The sequence below is a fragment of the Tachyglossus aculeatus genome, chromosome 22 (assembly GCF_015852505.1).
Source record: "Tachyglossus aculeatus isolate mTacAcu1 chromosome 22, mTacAcu1.pri, whole genome shotgun sequence".
NCBI classification, from domain to species: domain Eukaryota; kingdom Metazoa; phylum Chordata; class Mammalia; order Monotremata; family Tachyglossidae; genus Tachyglossus; species Tachyglossus aculeatus.
The window spans coordinates 25,638,729-25,659,411 of record NC_052087.1 but is presented as its reverse complement, the minus strand read 5'-3'; the positions used below and the strand labels follow the sequence as shown (position 1 = coordinate 25,659,411).

The 20,683-nt window shown below is 46.4% G+C and overlaps 1 protein-coding gene across 1 annotated transcript in view; it reads right to left on the bottom strand.

Moving 5' to 3' along the window:
- The window catches only part of TTC17 (tetratricopeptide repeat domain 17), an 85,072-nt gene extending 68,150 nt beyond the window's left edge, over positions 1-16,922 (bottom strand). The window contains exon 1 of the mRNA XM_038765218.1: positions 16,716-16,922. Coding sequence (XP_038621146.1) covers positions 16,716-16,922 — 207 coding nt within the window. The remainder of the gene's footprint in view (positions 1-16,715) is intronic.
- Positions 16,923-20,683: the final 3,761 nt, after the last annotated feature.

Here is a 20,683-nt window from a genome sequence, read left to right as displayed (position 1 = left end):
AATGCACCATGTGCTGGGCAGAATTATTTGCTGAGCTATACGTGACCTGTAGATCACATTCTCAAGGGGGTAAAAGGGTTTTAATCAGGGTCCAATCAATCAATAAACAAATCGTATTTGAGAGTTTACTCTGTGCGTAGACAAGTTCCCTGCCCAAAAGAAGCTTATGAGGTGACCACATTCCAGAGGTAGGAATCTATGCGTGATCCATGAGAAGCCATAGCAGTTGTGGACATACAACTATAAACAGACAGGGATAAGTACTTTAACATTCAATTCCTCATCTAAGTCAGCGTCATTTAAGGGTTGTGAGGAATAATGTTTATAACTACTTAAAAGTACTACAGATATATATACACCAATATTACTAATTCTGCGTTGTAAAAGGGAAAAAGGGTTTTGCTTTAAAAATAGTTCTGTTGCACGCTGCCCACCAAAAGAATTGTTGTTACAGACATAGACCATTTGTATCTATGAAGGCTCTTTTAAAGTAACATCCCACCATGTGCTAAGGTAGCTAAGTGACAAGAACAAAGGAAATAGTTGGAGAGACCACTGACTTATTTTACTAGTGCCATCACATACTATATTCCCCTGGGAACATTGTACAGTTTAATTTCTCTTAAATTTGTTCACATTATAAAATTTGTACAAAAATATCATCACAAAACCGGTAAATATTTAATTGAGAAGAAGCGTCGCCAACTGGAAAGAGCACAGGCCTAGGAGTCAGAGGACCTGGACTCTAATCCCAGTTCTGCCACTTACTGTCTGGGTGACCCTGGACGAGTCACTTAACTTCTCTGTGCTTCAGTGACCTCATCTGTAAAATGGGGATTAAGACGGAACCCCAAAGGGGGCAGATACTGCGTCCAACCTAATTATCTTGTATCTGCCCCAGCACTTACTACTATGCCTAGTAAGCGCTTACAACTACCATGAAAAAATAACTCAGAGCTAACTTTCATTTGCCACGATTCCTAATTATTCCAGATATTGTTGACTAAATAAAAGCTCTCTCTCTCGGATCAAGCGCACCTCTGACTCAAAGCCAAACTGTGTTGAACTCAGTAATTTGGATGCAAACAAGGCAGTATCATTTCAACAGCATCACTTCACTCCAGGATCCACAATAGGGGGAAATATTTTAGTCCAAAGAGAATTGAGATCTGCTAGCTGATGTAAGATGAAGCGGGGTCGAAGGGGGAAGGGGAGGCTACCTCCCCAAACAAGAAGCATCTTATCTGAATGGCTCCAGGCAGCAGAGTAACAGGAAAGGATCTAGAAGTCAGTGTCCCGGCAGAGTTCAATCTGATAGTCTGAGTTGGTTGCTACCCACTTTTGAAGAGCTTAGTTTGGGCACTTGCCCGTTGCTTTGGTCCAGAACCCTTTTCAAAAGACACACTGCAGCTTTGTCCCTTTTCAAGTTGGCACCACGTCCCTGCACAATTCCTTGGGATGGAACGACTGTGATTTAACTGTAGCCAGGAGGACACAGTTGTGGTGGCTGAGAGGTGGAAAATTGCAGTCTGCAACGAAACTTTCTCACTCTCTATTACTGAGTGGATAGGTAGTGGGTGCTTGACTGCATGGTCATTTAATGACAGGCAAAAAGAAACAAATACGGATTTTCAGGTGATCATTTCTTAAGCACTTAAGATATGTAAAATCCCCTCTACTAGGCATTCCCATGTGAGAGGGTTGCTCTTAACTTTTTAAAAACCAAGACCTCTCTCACATTCAATGTGTTGGTGAGAGGAGCAAAGGAGAGAAACCATACTGCTGCCGTGGAAGAGACAACTGGAAGTTCACAAAATCGCCCCTCCTTTATGAACTATGGCATTTGTTATATGCTTAAATGTCACGCACCGAGCTAAGCAGTGGAGTAGATATGCAGTGATGTTATTGGACACCGTTCCAGTTCCGCACGATGCTCATTCTAAGAGGGAGGGAGAGCACTTATCTCCACTTCACAGATGGGGACGATGGGGTCCAGGAAGGTTAAGTGACACAACAGGCTAGCGGAGGAGCTGCTCTTGCTCTCGCCACTAGACCACATTGCCTTCCCTCATCCCCGGGCGCTGCCAGAGACTGTTTTCTTCCTCAGCCAAACACAGGGCCAAAGGGGGGGGAGGGGGGGGGATTTCCCAGCATTAGCAAATGCTTCGGAGTGATATCTCATCTCTCGGTCCGGGATTACCCTGTCCTAGCTGAGGAGTCCTTCCCCTTGGCTACTGATTCCTCTCCAAGCCCACTGAAGGAGTGGGAGATGAGGGAAGGGTTTCTCCTTCTGGACCACTTGGGTTCTGGGGGGGGGAAAGGGGGCTGCACCAGTACTGGACATTACACTTCCCTGGCCTTGCGGGACACTGGGAATCTTCCTTCAACACCCTTGCGGGTATCAGAATTTCCTGTTCCTCCAAGGTGGCACTGGGTTCCCGTATTCCAACCCAACGCTGGGCTTTTTCCCTCTTCTGGCCTCTTGTGGGCACATGGTCTCTGTCTTCCAGGAAGCTGATAGAGGAGGATCCCCAACAGAACTGGACTCAAACATGGCCACATCAAGGTGTGGTCCCATCCGCCTCACTTCAGCTAGGTCTTGGTTTTTAAAAAAGCTAACCGGCCACCCTCTCACTTGGATAGGCTTAGCAGAGAGGGTTTTGCACACCCTGAATGCTTAATAAATCATCAGCTGAAATCAGCATCTGTTTCTACTTGCCTGGCATGCATTTTTATTCACCCTGGGAGAGTGACTGTTTCTGAGACCAGTCAAGCCTTTCAAGAAATGCCAATTAGTCAAATTACAACATGGCTCCAGTTTGAAGTAGGTTTCTGAAGGGTTACTTTATTAACGCTTTGATCCTAGCTTGGATTAGAAGGACGCGATAGAGATGTCTCTGTTCTTACAATTCCTTCTTTTAACCAAAATTGGATGATTTCGGTATTGAAGTACCCCTAGAAAACCTGTAATCTGATGGTTCAGACAGGGCTCTTGTGTCAGTGTGAAAAGGTCAATATCAGGTCACTTCTTCTCTAGAGCTGAAGGGACCATTGGTGAAGCCATGGTATTTCCAAGAGGCGTGACTTCCTTTACCAACGATCTTGGAAGAGTCAATGCCCCAGTTTCGTTGTTAATAAAAAACTGGCAAGAAAGGAAGCGTAAAAGGGGAAAGTGGAAGAATGCAGAGAAAAAAGTAGGAGCAACAGCACAAGCAGAAGTTAAGTTGTTCCACAGCGAGGGAATATAATCCCTTTCAAATTCATGAAATTCTCAAGCAATGTTATAACCTACTTTATTTAGCTCTCAATTTAAAGGTGAAATAAGTTAACAACTGGAGTGTGGGGGCATTTTATACTGTGCTGGATATTGCAAATCAGAAGCAGCTATCAGGATAACTAAATAATAGTCATAATAATAACGGTATTTGTTAAGCGCTTACGATGTGCTAGGCACTATTCTACGGATTGGACACAGTCCCTGTCCCACATAGGGCTCACAATCTTAATCCCCATTTTACCAATGAGGGAACTGAGGCACAGAGACAAGGTCACACAGCAGACAAGTGGCAGAACCGGCATTAGAACCCAGGTCCTTTTGTCTTTCAGGCCCGTGCTCTAGAAGGTATAGCGTATCAAGACAGGAAAAACTTGTCTTCCTACTGACATATTTTTCCATTTGAAGATATGGCCAAGTAACCCTTGAAAATTTCATTTTTAAATCTGTAATCTCAATTCTGCCACTTAATCATCGGGGCGGCTCAAATGCTGGATTTGTCACCAGACAATAAAAAAATACCCGGTTCAATTTATCTCTGCCTTTGTGTGCTTTCTTGGGTTTATCTCTATTTTGGTTAGCTTAATGTTTTTATCTCAAATACTTATGGGAAACAGTGCAAGCTAATACCAAGCAGCCTTGGCCTAGAGGAAAGGATAGGGGGGCCTGGGAATCAGAGGACTTCGCCTATGTCACACGCCTACTGATGTGACCTCGGACAAGTGCTTCAGTTTCTCATCTGTAGCATGGGGAAATCAATATCTGCTAGCCTGTGAGCCCGACAGGGACTGTGAGTGCCCTGATTAGCTTGAATCCACCCTAGAGCTTAGTACAATGGTTTGAACTAATAAGTACTTAACAAATGATACATAATAATTACTAGTACCCGACTGTTAACCTTGACAGTACACTAGCACCCTAGTTTAATATTTGCTGAATTTATGAGCTACACTTTGAATTTCAAACTATTATTTGGACAATAGTTTGACTGTGCCTGAAATGCTGAAAATGTATTTTCTAAATTTGTTGCAAGCAGATTAGTAACACGATGATGATGGTATTTGCTAAGCGCTTACTATGTGCCAAACACTGTTCAAATCGCTGGGGGGAGGGGGGGAAATACATGTTAATCGGGTTGTCCCATGTGGGGCTCACAGTCTTAATCCCCATTTTACAGATGACGGGACTGAGGCACAGAGAAGTTAAGTGACTTGCCCAAAGTCACCCAGCTGACAAGTGGCAGAGCCGGGATTAGAACCCATAAACTGACTCCCAAGCCCGGGCTCTTTCCATTAAGCCATGTTGCTTCTCTAATAACACATTTCCCACACCACACACCAGCTAGTGAAAAAGCAAACAAGTTCTTCAATTTCAGAACCAAATGTTCATTCGATTTGGATTTTCTCCTTTAGAATCTATTGGAAGAAGAACCGTGTAACCAATCCCATAGATAACTTTACAAACATCGATAAAATCTCACTTCACCCTTTGAAAGGTAGGTCAATGTTCTCTTTGGGTTTCCTCATCAGAAAACTACCACTCAAGGGAATAAATATTTGTTTAGGGCCCCACAGTGAAACAGAGGTTGGATTAAAATTCAGACTAATATTCCATTGTCTCTCCTAAATAGTAATTTCCCCACTGTGCCTATAACACTTAATCTGAAGGGCTCAAATTACAGGCTTTATATATGTACATATAAAATGTAAGAGGTGACTTTTGGATTTGCTTCTACTTTAATGACTGAACTTTTGAAAAGAGAACTCATTTTGAAGAAACATAAATATGACACTAAAATCACATCTAGTAATTGGATCTCAGAAGCTTTATCATTTCTAAGGTGAAAGCCTGTCAATTTATGGAATTAATTTGCAGTGTCGTTTTGGTAGTCAAAAAACAACAACAGAATAACACAACCCGATTATTCAACCAAAACATCATATAATCAAGTGCAAAAACAACAGGATTATATTCTTTCTATTTCCAGCCCAGGGCCAGCGATCCTAAAGCAAATATTAATGAGTCATTGGTTGATTTCCCAAGAAGAAAATGAAAGCAGACAGTGTCTTCTTTATTTCTACCCCCTACTGACAATATGCAACTACCTACTCCCTAAAAGTTATCTGTAGTGAGTACTATGGGATGACTTCAATCTCACTGTAACAGAGAAAAAAAGACAAGAGAAACAGCATGGCCTAGTGGATAGAGCACGGGTCTCTGTGTCTCAGTTACCTTACCTGTAAAATTGGGGATTAAGATGGTAAGCCTCACGTGGGACATGGACGATGTCCAACCTGATTAGCTTTTATCTATCTCGGCACTTAGTAAGTGCCTGGCACATAAGCGCTAAGAACAGTGCCCAGCGCTTAGAAAAGTGCTTCCAGCGCTTAGAACGGTGTTTTGCACATAGTAAGTGCTTAACAAATACCATCATTATTATTATTATTAAATATCATGACAAAAGGCAACATCTACTGAAGGGACAACTGAGTTTGTTAAAAACGAAAATCATTTTTCTTGAACATCGTACAAATGCTAGAAATGCGATGCCCTTCTTTCACTTCTTTCACTCATGTCTACTATCCAAGACAGGAGTGACTCCTGTTAGAAAATAAGCTTTCCCCTTCCCCGGGTTGACCAGTTGGTTTCCTCCTATTCATCAACATCATCATTACCATCATCACTACTAGCATTTATTTAGCACTACTTTAGGGGAAGAACTCTGTACCTCACACATGGGAGTAGGCAACAAAAGTAGAAGACAGAGGCCCTGCCTTCAAGAAGCTGAAAATTTCATCATCATCAATCATCAATCGTATTTATTGAGCGCTTACTGTGTGCAGAGCACTGGACTAAGCGCTTGGGAAGTACAAGTTGGCAACATATAGAGACAGTCCCTACCCAACAGTGGGCTCACAGTCTAAAAGGGGGAGACAGAGAACAAAACCAAACATACTAACAAAATAAAATAAATAGAATAGATATGTACAAGTAAAATAAATAAATAGAGTAATAAATATGTACAAGCATATATACCTATATACAGGTGCTGTGGGGAAGGGAAGGAGGTAAGATGGGGGGGATGGAGGGGGGACGAGGGGGAGAGGAAGGAAGGGGCTCAGTCTTGGAAGGCCTCCTGGAGGAGGTGAGCTCTCAGTAGGGCTTTGAAGGGAGGAAGAGAGCTAGCTTCTCCATGAAAATTTCATGGAGAAGATGGGAAAGCTCTGAGCCCTAAGTGGGACAGGGACGGTGATTAACCCGAATATCTTTTTTTTAATGGCATTTATTAAGCACTTACTATGTGCAAAGCACTGTTCTAAGCACTCCGGCACCTAGTACAGTGCCTGGAGCATAGCAAGCATTTAATACCATACAGAAGGAGGAGGAGACATGGTCTGCTCCATTGGGAGCAACATGGAAAACATAGCTACAACAGGTAGCTATAAAAGAAATGGAATAAATTAAGAGATTTGTGGAATAAACTGACACACAGCATACCCTCTGAACTTGCGGGTGACCTCTGGGACTAATGGTCTGAGTCACGAAGAGGATGAAACCCCACTACTCCTGGTTTGTCATCATCTCTGTCTTTTATATTTTTGTTCCCCATTTCGTATGTGTTGTTCCCCAAACCACCACCCAAGCATCCTGGGATTGTGGGTCACTAGAAGCCAGGGTCCGGTCTATATCATCTCTGTATTTCTTTCAGGACTTAGCACAGTGCTCTGCATGCAGGAAAGGATAAATATAATTACTACTATATGTACACAAGCATTTTGGGTGGCTAATGGAATGACCCATTCAGGGAGGTGGGAATTAATTTGACACATAGTAGGCATTTAAATACTATTAAAAAAATGGACAGGGGTGGGGGACAAATGGCATAGTGAGTCTTAAGTTACAAAGTGAAACAGGAGCACTTGATGCTGAGGAGGCCAGATGAACCACTGATATTTAACATTTACCATGTGTCGGGCACTGGACTAGGCATTTGGGGAGAGAATACACTTGAATAATAACAATAATAATAATAACTATGGTATTTGTTAAGTACTTACTATGTGCCAAGCACTGTTCTACGTGCTGGGCAAATTCCCTGCCCCCAGGGAGTTTAAAGAGATTGCCATTTGGAGGAGGTGGTCTTTCATAAGGAGCTTTGAAGGTGGGGAGGGGCATGGTTTGGTGGATTTGAGGGATCAGATTAGGGTTAGGGGAAGAGCTACGTCATAAATGGGAAATGGGTCAAGAGTGAGACATAGCTAGGATATCTTGAAAAGGGTTAAGAGTGCCACCTGAGATGTAACGGATGAGGAAAGTGGAATGGGAGACTCATTTGATTTTGCTGCTGTAATGAACCGCTTGGTTGATAGTAGATCAGTTTAAATGAGTGTAAGGTTTGGAGTAAAAATCAATTAAACAGGAAGAGGTCATCTTGAAAAAGCATCTACCAAAATCACAACAGCTGAGGAGACTCTGGACAGCTCAAGAGGGATAAATAATAGGGATGAATTGCTATTTGTATTGTCTTCCTTTGTGATACCCTTTTACAATTCTAAAAAACTGAAGAGACTTCCTGGGGCAAAGCATTCTGTCTAAATTCCTTCAAGGCACCATCTGATCAAGTGCTCAAACTACCTGGCATTTGGAAGTAATCTCAACAAAGGTAAAATGCTAGGCACCGTGCAGTGAAGAGAAAGCCACTACAACTGACCACATATATTCACTGGAGAGAAGACAACTCTACAACTGCTTGAGCAGAAGGCTAATAACTTGAAGTTTAGTGGCCAAATTGGAAACCTGCAAGAGGCGGGCAAATGAAACTGAAAACAGGTTCCACATTAATATCCCACAAAGATAAAAAAATAAATAAACTGAGTACTTCTGGAAGGCACACACTGAAACAGATGAAAACACCCCAGTTAGGCAGCAAAAATTTCTAGGGAAAAATGAATTGATAAAGGTATCTAAAGTTCTAGCTTGTTCCCAAGCTAGGACTTTAGCCTGCGAAGAAAGGATTCACAGGCTCCCTGTGCTAATAAAAACAAACATATCGTGCCATACTACTCCCATCTACTAGTCAGCACACTTAGAGAAGAAACACAATTGTGGATCCTGCCTGAGTAGGAAAGGGGTTTCCTCAAAGATGATTACCATCTTGATGCCAAGGCTTATGATAAGCCACCAAAGGAAGGCAGAGGGCCTGAAAGTAGCGAATCATTACTGTGGCCTTTCATTTTGGGAAAAATCACTGACAAAAAACAAAAACAGAGGGCTTGCTACGAGGTAGTAATACCAGCCTGAGAACAAAAGGAAACTAAGATAAAGCCTCCAAACTTTCTTAAAAGAATTGCTGCTCTTTCCACAACAAAACCCAATCACTCATAGTCTGACCAAAATCAAACCACATCTTACGTAAATTATTAAAGACCCAGAGATAAAAGGACCAAATCGGCTTGCTAAATGAGGTCGCTTTTCCTTCAGCATTATTTGCTACCTATATGGTGACTTACCAAGCAGTTCTCATTGAAGATTTTTATTTGTTGCATAAGCATGATTAGAAACTCCAGTTATCACCGGCAGTTAAAATAAGCTGTTCTCCCAAGTTATTGGTCTGAGTGTACTGGAAGCAAAAGGACTACAGGAAAACAACCGGCAGTTGCAATAACACAGTACTCTTTCTACACAGAAGCATAACTTCTATTTTCAGAACCAGCCAAAAGCATTTCACAGGGGCACAGTATAGACCACAAAGAAACTGGAAATAAAATGGAGAATCTGCATTCACCCGCGGTGGTCTGACTTCCGAGAAGGCTAGGCAGAAAGAAGACACTGCATAAATAAGGAACGACTTGGAGTGGGGAAATAATGTGCTTCCCCCTCTCTCCTGCTCCTCTTCTGGAGTTAGTTTCCAGGTCTGTGTCCATGAGGGAAAGTCACTCATGCTTTAAGAGAATGTCCTATTTGTACCACTTAGACTCAAAAGTTGAAAAGCTTACGCATGGTGGTACACGTCCTCTCCTGGGAAGATCGCCACATTTAATACTTTCAACCACCATTATTCTAGGGGATTGTCCTGTTTAAAATTTAACTTTTAGTTACCTAGAGCCATAAAGAATACTTCCAATATACTGGAGAACGAACGCAAGGTGGATGGGCACATTTCTTGGCACCTGTCAGCTGGGCAGTTTTAAATGTCATACAAGACCAATGGCTTAAAAAGACCCTTCTTTTTGGAAAGTGCTCGCAGGGCAGAAGCCCAAGCCTTCCCCAATAACTCCCAGGAAATACTGCCTTCAAAAGTATAAGCAAAGGGACAGTCACAATGCTCTAATGATCGTTTTAGAAGATTCACATGAAATCAAGGAAAAAAGGAGAAACATTCCCTACCCTTTTTATTGAAAATCCCTTCGAAATAACAGGTTTAAATTCCTACAGCTTTACAATCGTCTGCGTAAAGAGGAAACCAAAATCACTAGGCCTCCCCTATACCCTAAAGCAAAAACTACGAGATTGCTGGGCACAAGCAATCAAAGAAGTGACACACTGTAGTGTACTCCAACCTCAATTTTGGTTGGGTTATTGTTTTCCGAGTTCAACTTGCCTTACTGCTTCATTGTAAACTAAAGGATATGTCCCTATTTCTAGGTAGGTATGGGGCCTTTGGAAACAATAAATTCTCTAGTTCTCATAAAGAGTCGCATGGTACGTCACTCTTTCAAAGTGGGTAGTAGAAAGATTAGCAGCGGCTTCACTTTAAACTTGACTTTTAGCAAGAAAAAAATAACATCCCAAGGAGAAGAGAATATGGTGAATCTCTTTTATACATTAAAAATGAGCTTGTTGACAACAAAATCACCCCCGCCAAGTGGGATGTGCTGTAAATGAGAAACATTGAATTTCCCATGTTTCAGAGAATAGAATAAGTTGACAGGCTTCATCAGCTTTCATTTCTTTTCAGGACTATTCTGCTTGGTGGAAGACACCAAGATGAAAAGATCTCAAATGTCAAAGAGTATAAATAGATGCGGCCAAGAACAATATCACAGACGAGAGCCAACAGGAAGATGGCTCCCCAAACTGCAGAAGTAACTGATTCCCTGCCTCACCAAGGCCCTAGGGGAATCAAAATCAGAAACAGGATAGAGGACAACAAGTTCTCACGGCAGACTTTAAACCACATTATAAATACTTATTGGCATGACGGCTTTCCGTCCCCTGTGAAATATTTTTAAGCCCTTAATTGGCACGGCAAGTAAATACGGGAATTTATTTGGTAGGAACCTAAAAAAGCAGGTTAAATTGGGAAGGACACCTGTTCGTTCTGAACTACTCAGCACGCTGCTTTCCCAGTTGCCCCCAGGAAACCAAACCGACGTGGGTTCTAGAAGTTAAGCCGTATTTATATTTCCAATTGACAAATCTGAGATTCGATTAGTCGTTCAATGGGCTTAATGGGCTAAAGCTAGTCACCGACTGGCCCCTGAACGTTTTCGAGGCAGGCACCGATTCGGCAACTTATTTACCACCCACCATCAGACGGAGCAGGCGGCCTCTACATGAGTCAAACCGTTTCCAAACCCTCCTCGGCCGCTTCAAGATGAATTCGACCCCGTGGAGACCCAGCCAAAAAGCAAATAGGGAGGAAAGAAGTAGCTGTATGGGGGCAGCCCCGCTGTGCAACGGGCTCGGGAGATGATGATGATGATAATAATAATAATAATAATAATGGCATTTGTTAAGCGCTTACTACGTGCAAAGTACTGTTCTAAGAGCTGATATAAGGTGATCAGATTGTCCCACGTGGGGCTCCCAGTCTTCATCCCCATTTTGCAGATGAGGGAACTGAGGCCCAGAGAAGTGAAGTGACTGGCCCAAGGTCACCCGGTTGACTAGCGGGCAGGATGAGCTGGGGCATCTTTGGATCCCCAAGGCCCGTCGGGGGAGACTGCCGGTAGCTGCCCCAGCCCGGGGGGACCATCCACTGGGGGTCATTCATTCATTCTATTGTACTAATTGAGCACTTACTGGGTGCAGAGCACTGTACTAAGCGCTTGCGAAGTCCAAACCGGCACCAGAGACAGTCCCTACCCAACAACGGGCTCACAGTCTAGAGGGGGCTGGGGGGGCAGACAACAAAATAATAATAATGATAGCATTTATTAAGCGCTTACTATGTGCCAAGCACTGTTCTAAGCGCTGGGGAGGTTACAAGGTGATCAGGTTGTCCCACTGGGGGGCTCACTCTTCATCCCCCTTTTACAGATGAGGGAAAGGAGGCCCAAAGAAGTGAAGTGACTTGCCCAAAGTCACACAGCTGACAACTGGCAGGGCCGGGATTTGAACCCATGACCTCTGACTCCAAAGCCCGGGCTCTTTCCACTGAGCCACGCGGCACAAAACTTGGGCAAGTCGCTTCACTTCTCTGCGCCTCAGTGACCTCATCTGGAAAATGGGGATTGAGACTGAGAGCCCCGCGTGGGGCAACCTGATCACCTTGGATCCCCCCACAGCGCTTAGGACACTGCTTCGCACATAGTAAGCGCTTAACAAATACCTTCACTATCCAGTGCTTAGAACAGCGCTTGGCACATAGTAACCGCTTAACAAATACCACCGTTATTAGTATTATTTAGTAGACAGGTGTCAATACCATCAGAATAAATAGAATTAGTTATATGCACATCATTAATAAAAGAAATAGAAGAATAAATATGCACAAGTAGAAGCAGCGTGGCTCGGTGGAAAGAGTCCGGGCTTTGGAGTCAGAGGTCACGGGTTCAAGTCACAACTCCGCCAATTAATAATAATAATAATTAATAATAATAATGGCATTTATTAAGCGCTATGAGCCGAGCACTGTTCTAAGCGCTGGGGAGGCTAAAAGGTGATCAGGTTGTCCCACGTGGGGCTCACAGTCTTCATCCCCATTTTACAGACGAGGTAACAGGCACAGAGAAGTTAAGTGACTTGCCCAAAGTCACACAGCTGACAAGCGGCGGATTCAGAATTTGAACCCATGACCCTCACTGTGAACAGGGAACGTGTCTGCCAACTCTCTTGTACTCTCTCAAGCGCTTACTACAGTGCTCGGCACATAGTAAACAGTCAGTGAAAAGCATTGGTCATTTGACTGATTTAGCATTTCCAGCCAAGTCTCTTGCGTGACTCAGGGGAAAGAGCCCGGGCTCTGGAGCCAGAGGTCACGGGTTCAAATCCCAGCCCCGCCACTTGTCAGCTGTGTGACTTTGGGCAAGTCACGTAACTTCTCTGTGCCTCAGTTTTCTCATCTGGAAGCTGGGGATTACGTCTGTGAGCGCCACGAGGGACAACTTGATTACCTCGTATCTACCCCAGCGCTTAGAACAGTGCTTTGCACATAGTAAGCGCTTAATATCCGCCATCATTATTATTATTATGACCCCTGACTCCAAAGCCCGTGCTCTTTCCACTGAGCCGCGCTGTGTGACTCTGGGCAAGTCACTTTACTTCTCTGGGCTTCAGTCCCCTCATCTGCTTCGTGTTTGTGCCTACCAGCTTTGTTGTGTTCTACTCTATATTGTAAGCACCGCGACCGGAGGGATTGTGTCTACCAACCCTGTTGTTCTCTCTCCAGCCCAGAATTCAGTGCGCTGCACAAAGTATATATTCGGAAAATACCACTGATTGATTGAGCCTGAAAACTCAGATTCCAATCTTAACTCTGTCAGCAGCCTGCTGGGTGACTTTGGACAAGTTGCTGAACCTTTCTGGGGGTCAGTTTCCTTATCTGTAAAGTGAGGATAAATGAGAAGCAGCCTGGCCTAGTGTGGATAGAGCACAGACCTCGGAGTCGGAAGGTCCTGGGTTCTAATCATGTCTCCGGCACTTATCTGCTGTGTGACCTGGGCAAGTCACTTAACTTCTCTTTGTCTCACTACCTCATCTGTAAAACGGTGATTAAGGCTGTGAGCCCCAGGTGGGACGTGTTCACTGTCCAATCTAATTAGCTTGCATCTACCCCGTTGCTTAGTACAGTGCATGGCACACTGTAAGCACTTAAATACCCAAATCATTACTATCATTAGTAGGATGAGATCAATTCTCCCTGCCTCCTATATTGTGAGCCCTACGTCATCTCATTATCCAGCGCTTAGAACAGTGCTTTGCACATAGTAGACGCTTAACACATGCCATCATTATTATTAAAATGGGAATTGTGAGCCCCCCCCCCCCCCATGGAAAAACCTGATCACCTGGTCACATCTCCACCACTTAGAACAGTGATGGGCACATAGTAAGCGCTTAACAAATGCCATCATTATTATTATTAAAATGGGAATTCTGTGAGCCCCCCGTGGAAAAACCTGATCACCTTGTCACCTCTCCAGTGCTTAGACCAGTGATGGGCACACAGTAAACAAATGCCATCATTATTATTATTAAAACGGGAATTCTGTGAGCCCCCCGTGGAAAAACCTGATCACCTTGTCACCTCTCCAGTGTTTAGACCAGTGATGGGCACACAGTAAACAAATGCCATTATTATTATTATTAAAATGGGAATTCTGTGAGCCCCCCATGGAAAAACCTGATCACCTGGTAACCTCTCCAGCACTTAGAACAGTGATTGGCACATAGTAAGCGCTTAACAAATGCCATCATTATTATTATTATTATTATTAAAATGGGAATTCTGTGAGCCCCCCGTAGAAAGACCTGATCACCTGGTCACCTCTCCAGCGCTTGGAACAGTGATGGGCACACAGTAAGCGCTTAACAAATGCCATCATTATTATTATTATTAAAATGGGAATTCTGTGAGCCCCCCGTGGAAAAACCTGATCACCCTTGTCAACTCTCCAGCGCTTGGAACAGTGATGGGCACATAGTAAGCGCTCAACAAATGCCATCATAATTATTATGATTAAAATGGGAATTCGGTGAGCCCCCCGTGGAAAAACCTGATCACCTGGTCACCTCTCCAGCGCTTGGAATAGTGATTGGCACACAGTAAGCGCTTAACAAATGCTATCATTATTATTATTATTATTAAAATGGGAATTCTGTGAGCCCCCCGTGGAAAAACCTGATCACCTTGTCACCTCTCCAGTGCTTAGAACAGTGATGGGCACATAGTAAGCGCTTAACAAATACCATCATTATTATTATTAAAATGGGAATCCTGTGAGCCCCCCCCCCACCCCGTGGAAAAACCTGATCACCTGGTCACCTCTCCTGCGCTTAGAACAGTGATGGACACATAGTAAGCGCTTAACAAATGCCATCATTATTATTATTAAAATGGGAATTCTGTGAGCCCCCCGTGGAAAAACCTGATCACCTGGTCACCTCTCCAGCGCTTAGAACACTGATGGGCACATAGTAAGCGCTTAACAAATGCCATCATTATTATTATGATTAAAATGGGAATTCTGTGAGCCCCCCGCGGAAAAACCTGATCACCTGGTCACCTCTCCAGCGCTTGGAACAGTGATGGGCACATAGTAAGCGCTTAATAAATGCCATTATTAGTATTATTACTACAAGTCTACACCGGTGGTGTGGGGTGTGGAGGAGGAGCAGACGAAAAGGGGAGCGCTTGGTAATGGGCAGAAGGGGGAAGCCAAAGCCGTGGTGGGCAGAGGGAGGGGCCTCCAATCAATCAATTAATCGTATTTATTGAGCGCTTACTGTGTGCAGAACACTGTACTGGGCGCTTTGGAAGTACTAGTTGGCAACATATAGACACAGTCCCTACCCAACAGTGGGCTCACAGTCTAGAAGGGGGAGACAGAGAACAAAACCAAACATATTAACAAAATAAAATAAACAGAATAGACATGTGCAAGTAAAATAAACAGAGTAATAAATACGTACAAACATATATGCAGGTGCTGTGGGGAAGGGAAGGAGGTAAGACGGGGAGGGGATGGAGAGGGGGACTATGCGCTTAGTACAGCGCTCTGCACACAGTAAGCGCTCAATAAATACGATTGATTGATTGACGAGGGGGAGAGGAAGGAGGGGGCTGAGTGTGGGAAGGCCTCCTGGAGGAGGTGAGCTCTCAGTAGGGCCTTGAAGGGAGGAAGAGGGCTAGCTCCAAAGCACTGACAAGGTCACCTGGCCGGCGTGGTTTTTTTTTAATGGCATTTATTAGGGGCTTACTATGTGCAAAGCACTGTTCTAAGCGCTGGGGGGGGAATACAAGGTGATCAGGTTGTCCCACGTGGGGCTCACAGTCTTCATCCCCATTTTCCAGCCGAGGTCACTGAGGCCCAGAGAAGTGAAGTGACTTATCCAAGGTCACGGAGCAGACATCCCAGCTCTGCCACTTGTCAGCTATGTGACTTCGGGCACGTCGCTTCACTTCTCTGGGCCTCAGTTCCCTCATCTGGAAAACGGGGACGGAGACTGTGAGCCCCCTGAGGGACAACCTGATCACCTTGGAACCTCCCCCGCGGTTAGAACAGCGCTTTGCACACAGTAAGCGCTTAATCATCGTCATCATCAGTCGCATTTATTGAGCGCTTACTGTGTGCAGAGCACTGTACTAAGCGCTTGGGAAGTACAAAGTGGCAACATATAGAGACAGTCCCTACCCAACAGTGGGCTCACAGTCTAAAAGGGGGAGACAGAGAACAAAACCAAACCTACTAACAAAATAAAATAAATAGGATAGATATGTACAAATAAATAAATAGAGTAATACATATGTACAAACATATATACATATACACAGGTGCTGTGGGGAAGGGAAGGAGGTAAGACGGGGGGGATGGAGGGGGGACGAGGGGGAGAGGAAGGAAGGGGCTCAGGCTGGGAAGGCCTCCTGGAGGAGGTGAGCTCTCAGAAGGGCCTTGAAGGGAGGAGGAGAGCTAAAATAAATAGAGTAATAAATCTGTACAAACATATCTACAGGTGCTGTGGGGAAGGGAAGGAGGTAAGACGGGGGGATGGAGAGGGGGACGAGAGGGAGGAAGGGGCTCAGTCTGGGAAGGCCTCCTGGAGGAGGTGAGCTCTCAGCAGGGCCTTGAAGGGAGGAGGAGAGCTAAAATAAATAGAGTAATAAATATGTACAAACATCTATACAGGTGCTGTGGGGAAGGGAAGGAGGTAAGACGGGAGGATGGAGAGGGGGACGAGAGGGAGGAAGGGGCTCAGTCTGGGAAGGCCTCCTGGAGGAGGTGAGCTTAATACATGCCATCATTATTAGGTGCCGGGGTCGGGATTCGAACCCGTGACCTCTGACTCCAAAGGCCGGGCTCTTTCCGCCGGGCCGCGCTGCCGCCTGCTCGGGGGGGGGGGGGGGGAGGGAGGGCGGCTCCGTGAGGAGGGGGGGGCTCCGTGAGGGGGGGGGGGGGCTCCGTGAGGGGGGGGGGGCTCCGTGAGGGGGGCGGGGGCTCCGTGAGGGGGATGGCGAGGCGAGGCCCTGCCCGGCCCGGCCCTGCCCTGCCGGCGCTACCTGCTGCTGGATCTTCCCGTCTTCGGTGACGATCCAGTGCGTGGTGGCGGAGGCCCCCCGGGCCGCCACGCTCAGGACGACGACGGACAGGCCGACGAGCCACACGGGGCCCGGGACAGGACGGGGCCCGGGCCCCGGACCCGGCCCCCAACGGACACGGACGCCTGACAGCGCCAGGGCCAGCGACAACGCCGCCGCCGCCGCCATCTTCCCCCTCCCTCCCTCCCTCCCTCCTCCTCCCCCCCCCGGCCCCGGCCACACCGGAAGCGGAAGTGCGGCCCATCCTGAGGGGGGCGGGGGGGGGGGCACCAGGCCCGGCCCCCGTCATCCCGGGGAGGAGCGGGCTCGGCCCCCCGCCATCTTGGGAAGGACCGGGCTCGGTCGCACGCCATCTTGGGAAGGACCAGGCCCGGCCGCACGCCATCTTGGGAAGGACCGGGCCGCCTTGGGGAGGACCAGGTCCGGCCCCCGCCATCTTGGGAAGGACTGGGCTCGGCCTCCCGCCATCTTGGGAAGGACCAGGCCCGGCTCCCCGCCACCTTGGGGAGGACCCGGTCCGGCCCCCGCCATCTTGGGGAGGACCAGGACCAGGCCCGGCCCCCCGCCATCTTGGGGAGGACCAGGTCCGGCCTCCGCCATCTGGGGAAGGACTGGGCTCGGCCTCCCGCCATCTTGGGAAGGACTGGGCTCGGCCTCCGCCATCTTGGGAAGGACCAGGCCCGGCTCCCCGCCACCTTGGGGAGGACCCGGTCCGGCCCCCGCCATCTTGGGGAGGACCAGGACCAGGCCCGGCCCCCCGCCATCTTGGGGAGGACCAGGTCCGGCCTCCGCCATCTGGGGAAGGACCGGGCCCGGCCCCCCGCCATCTTGGGGAGGACTAGGTCCGGCCTCCGCCATCTTGGGAAGGACCGGGCCCGCCCTCCGCCATCCTGGGGAGGATCAGGCCCGGCCCCCCGCCATATTGGAGAGGGCCAAGCGCGGCCCCGCCATACTGGGGAGGACCACTCCCGGCCCCGCCATACTGGGGAGGACCAGGCCCGGCCCCTGCCCCCGGCATCTTGGGGAGGACCACTGCCGGGCCCCGCCATCTTGGGGAGGACAAAGCCCGGCCTCCGCCATCTTGGGGAGGACCACGGCGCGGCCCCCCCGCCATCTTGGGGAGGGCAGAGCCAGGGCCCGCCATCTTGGGAAGGGCAGGTCGGCCCCCGCCATCCTGGGGAGGAGCAGGCTCGGCCTCCCGCCATCTTGGGAAGGTCCAGCCGCGGCCGGCCTCCCGCCATCTTGGGGAGGGCCCGGCCCGGACGCCCACTTCCGCTTTCCTCAGCCCGCAGCGGGCGGCAACGCGCAGGCGCGAGGGTCCCTCAAGCGGGGGGCGTCGTCATCATCGGTATAATAATAGTGATGACGATGATGATGATGATGATGGCATTTAGTAAGCGCCTACTCTGTGCAAACCACTGTTCTGAGTTATAATGATGGGATTTGTTAACAATAATAGGAATAATAGTAGCATTGAGAAGCAGCGTGGCTCAGCGGAAAGAGCCCGGGCTTTGGAGTCAGAGGTCATGGGTTCGAATCCCTACCCTGCCACATGTCTGCTGTGTGACCTTGGGCAAGTCACTCAACTTCTCTGGGCCTCGGTTACCTCATCTGTAAAATGGGGATTAAGACTGTGAGCCCCCTGTGGGACAGCCTGATCACTCTGTATCCTCCCCAGCGCTTAGAACAGTGCTTTGCACATAGTAAGCGCTGAACAAATGCCAATTATTATTATTATTATTATTATTTGTTAACTGGTTACTATAGAGAAGCAGCGTGGCTCAGTGGAAAGAGCCCGGGCTTTGGAGTCAGAGGTCCTGGGTTCAAGTCCCGCTCCGCCAACTCTCAGCTGTGTGACGTTGGGCAAGTCACTTCACTCCTCTGGGCCTCAGTGACCTCATCTGGAAAATGGGGATGAAGACGGTGAGCCCCCCGTGGGACCATCTGATCACCCTGTAACCTCCCCAGCGCTTAGAACAGTGCTTTGCACATAGTAAGCGCTTAATAAATGCTACTGTTATTATTATTACCCCAGTCGGACCGTGACTGAGCAGGAGAGTGCAAATGACCTTGTGCAAAACACTAGCAGTGCCTGGTAATTCATTCATTCAATCGTATTTACTGAGCGCTTACCGTGTGCAGAGCACTGTACAAAGCGCTTGGGAGGTCTTTGCACATAATAAGCACTTCATAAATACTATTAGCACTATCATCACTTCCTAAATTGTCAGGTGAGGTTTCGACTGATGCTTGACAGGAGCTTACACCCTCCTCCTTCCTCCTTTGTTATATTACATTCCCGTAAGTGTTTAATACAGCAGTGCTCTGCACAAAGTAAGCGCTCAATAAATATGAGATTCCTCACCCACATCCCTCAGTGGAAAGAGCCCGGGCATTGGAGTCGGAGGTCATGGGTTCAAATCCCGCTCTGCCAATTGCCAGCTGTGTGACTCTGGGCAAGTCACTTGACTTCTCTGGGCCTCAGTTCCCTCATTTGTAAAATGGGGATTGAGACTGTGAGCCCCCCGTGGGACAACCTGATCACCTTGTAACCTCCCCAGCGCTTGGAACAGTGCTTTGCACATAGCAAGCGCTTAATAAATGCCATCATCATTATTATTATTATTATTATTCCAAAGGCTTGAAATTCATCTTTGACCTCTTACACTTAATTCCCATACTGTCTCTAAGTATTGATGGTTTTTCCTCCGTATTTTCCAGATCTTCCCAAACTAGTAACTCTTCCTCCTTTTACTGAAACCACTTATTGGTCTCCTTGCTGCATGTCTTCTTTAACAGACAGGTGTACATATCAAGGTTTTAAACTCCAATTAGTGCACATCACTTCCCTTCTCAAAAACCCCCTTGGTTTGTCACTGCTCAATTTTACTCAAGTAAAATTTGAACTCAGTGCAAAGGAAGGTCGCTCTAGTCAAAGACTGATAAGTGTGATAATGTGATAATTCTTTTTTTTAATGGCATTTACTAAGCGCTTGTTATGTTCAAAGCACTGTTCTGAGTGCTGGAAAATACATGTCAGAAGAGGGATTTGAACCCACACTTCCATAGGAAATTGCGACCAGAACGCAATTCCTTATAACACTCGGCCACAATTGAAAATATAAGCCTAAGATTATTTGGGGTGAGTGAAGGGGGAATTGTTTGAAGCTTCTGATATTCTTCAGCCTTATATGCCACCCAAAAGTTTGGTCCTTGGGGAACTTCCTTTCCTTATTCTGCATTAATAAGCCAAATGGGATAAAATTCAAAACAAATGGGTTGGTTACCTTATTTGGTAAGAAGATATTTTCAGTGAGGCGCTTGCATTTATTAAGCATCTGGTGGCGGCTCTAAAATACATTTGTATAAAGATAACTCCTAAAACTCTAAAATCGAGAGAATTTATGAAGGGAGAGGAGTTAGGTCCTATAATTTTTCAGCACTTTGAAGAGAAACTATTTATACATTTGGCTACATTTACATAAAATTTATACATTCTACTTGGATTAAATTATACCATAGGGGGCCAATGTCTAGCTGCCTCACTTTTACTACCTATAAAAAGGGACGAGTATTTTCATAATTTTCATGGGATTTGAGTTGCCTATATGCTTAATTAGCACTACCCAGAGGGCTTGGAAGGGAAGTGGAAAACTAGCTTTCCATGTTGCAGCAGGTCACCAAAAACAAAAACACTCAAAAAACCCCTTTTAATAGGATGCATTTCACATGATTAAACTGCAGAACAGTGCTTTGCACATAGTAAGCGCTTAATAAATATCATTATTATTATTATTACTAAACTACAATTTTCTTCTGGGTGGTTACATTGTTCTTGCTTCATATAGATGTCCTCTGCTCTGCACATAGTAAGCGCTTAATAAATGCCATTATTATTATTATTAATTCACTGACTTGGTGTCCTATGT